The 1,232-nt window shown below is 42.2% G+C and overlaps 1 protein-coding gene across 1 annotated transcript in view; it reads left to right on the top strand.

Moving 5' to 3' along the window:
• LOC118323391 (heat shock 70 kDa protein 1) overlaps nucleotides 1–903 on the top strand; it is a gene marked incomplete in the record, with an annotated part of 1,555 nt that extends 652 nt beyond the window's left edge. The window contains 1 exon segment of the mRNA XM_035655349.1: nucleotides 1–903. Coding sequence (XP_035511242.1) covers nucleotides 1–588 — 588 coding nt within the window.
• Between the last annotated feature and the right edge of the window lie 329 nt (nucleotides 904–1,232).

Raw genomic sequence — 1,232 nt, 5'->3', positions numbered from 1 at the left:
TACGAAGGGGAAAGGGCCATGACCAAAGACAACAACCTGCTGGGCAAGTTCGAGCTGACTGGAATCCCGCCCGCTCCACGAGGGGTCCCGCAGATCGAGGTCACCTTCGACGTGGACGCCAACGGCATTTTGAACGTGTCTGCGGTGGACAAAAGCACCGGCAAAGAGAACAAGATCACCATCACCAACGATAAGGGCCGTCTCAGCAAAGAAGAGATCGAGAGGATGGTGCAGGACGCCGACAGATACAAAGCCGAGGACGACCTTCAGAGGGAGAAGATCGCTGCCAAGAACTCCCTGGAGTCCTACGCCTTCAACATGAAGAGCAGTGTGCAGGACGAGAACCTGAAGGGCAAAATCAGTGCGGAGGACCAGAAGAAGGTGGTTGAGAAGTGTGACGAGACCATCGGCTGGCTGGAGAACAACCAGCTGGCTGATAAAGAGGAGTACCAACACCAGCAGAAAGAGCTGGAGAAAGTGTGTAACCCCGTCATCAGCAAGTTGTATCAGGGAGGAATGCCCACCAGTAGCTGTAGAGAGCAGGCACGAGCCGGCTCCCAGGGGCCCACCATTGAGGAGGTGGACTAAAGTGGCCCTTCATATGGACTCTATGACTACTGGGACTATTTAACCTTCACCTGTAACTTCCTGCCCTGTGTTCATATGTTTGCTCCCTTTTTTTTAATATAATGAATACGTTGTAATTTTAATATAATGAATACGTTGTAAGATGCAAATCTTTTATGTTTTTGTTAGTTGGACTCTATGATCCTTATATTTTAGATTATGTCGGTGTATATATGATGTGACAACAATGAAGACATTTTGAGAAATGGTTCTTTAATATGTTTAAATGTTGCATTGCTGGACTTTGCAATAAAGATGATGGTGAATAAAGTTAAATGTGTCTCTTAGTTTCATCTTCATCATAAACTAAAGATTTATAACATTCACAATGAAACAGTGCAGCCACATTAAGATCAATATCAAAGTAAATATAAACTGCTACAGTTTAACATTTTAAAATTATGAAAGGTTTTAAAATGACTATAGGTAATTCAAACTTTACTGACATTATAAAATAAGATAAATTTATGCTCAAGTTAGGTAAATTATGAATATCTTGACTTGTTAATGTGATCAGATGTCAGAAATAAAGCAGTGCAGTTCACAGAAACAACCACTAGATGTCAAAATTTGACTTTTGGCATATTACCTCACTGCTTTCAGAG

This window comes from Morone saxatilis, unplaced genomic scaffold, assembly GCF_004916995.1.
Source record: "Morone saxatilis isolate NCDOM2014 unplaced genomic scaffold, NCSU_SB_2.0 Contig14, whole genome shotgun sequence".
Lineage (NCBI taxonomy): Eukaryota > Metazoa > Chordata > Actinopteri > Moronidae > Morone > Morone saxatilis.
This window is presented reverse-complemented; position numbering and strand designations above follow the sequence as displayed.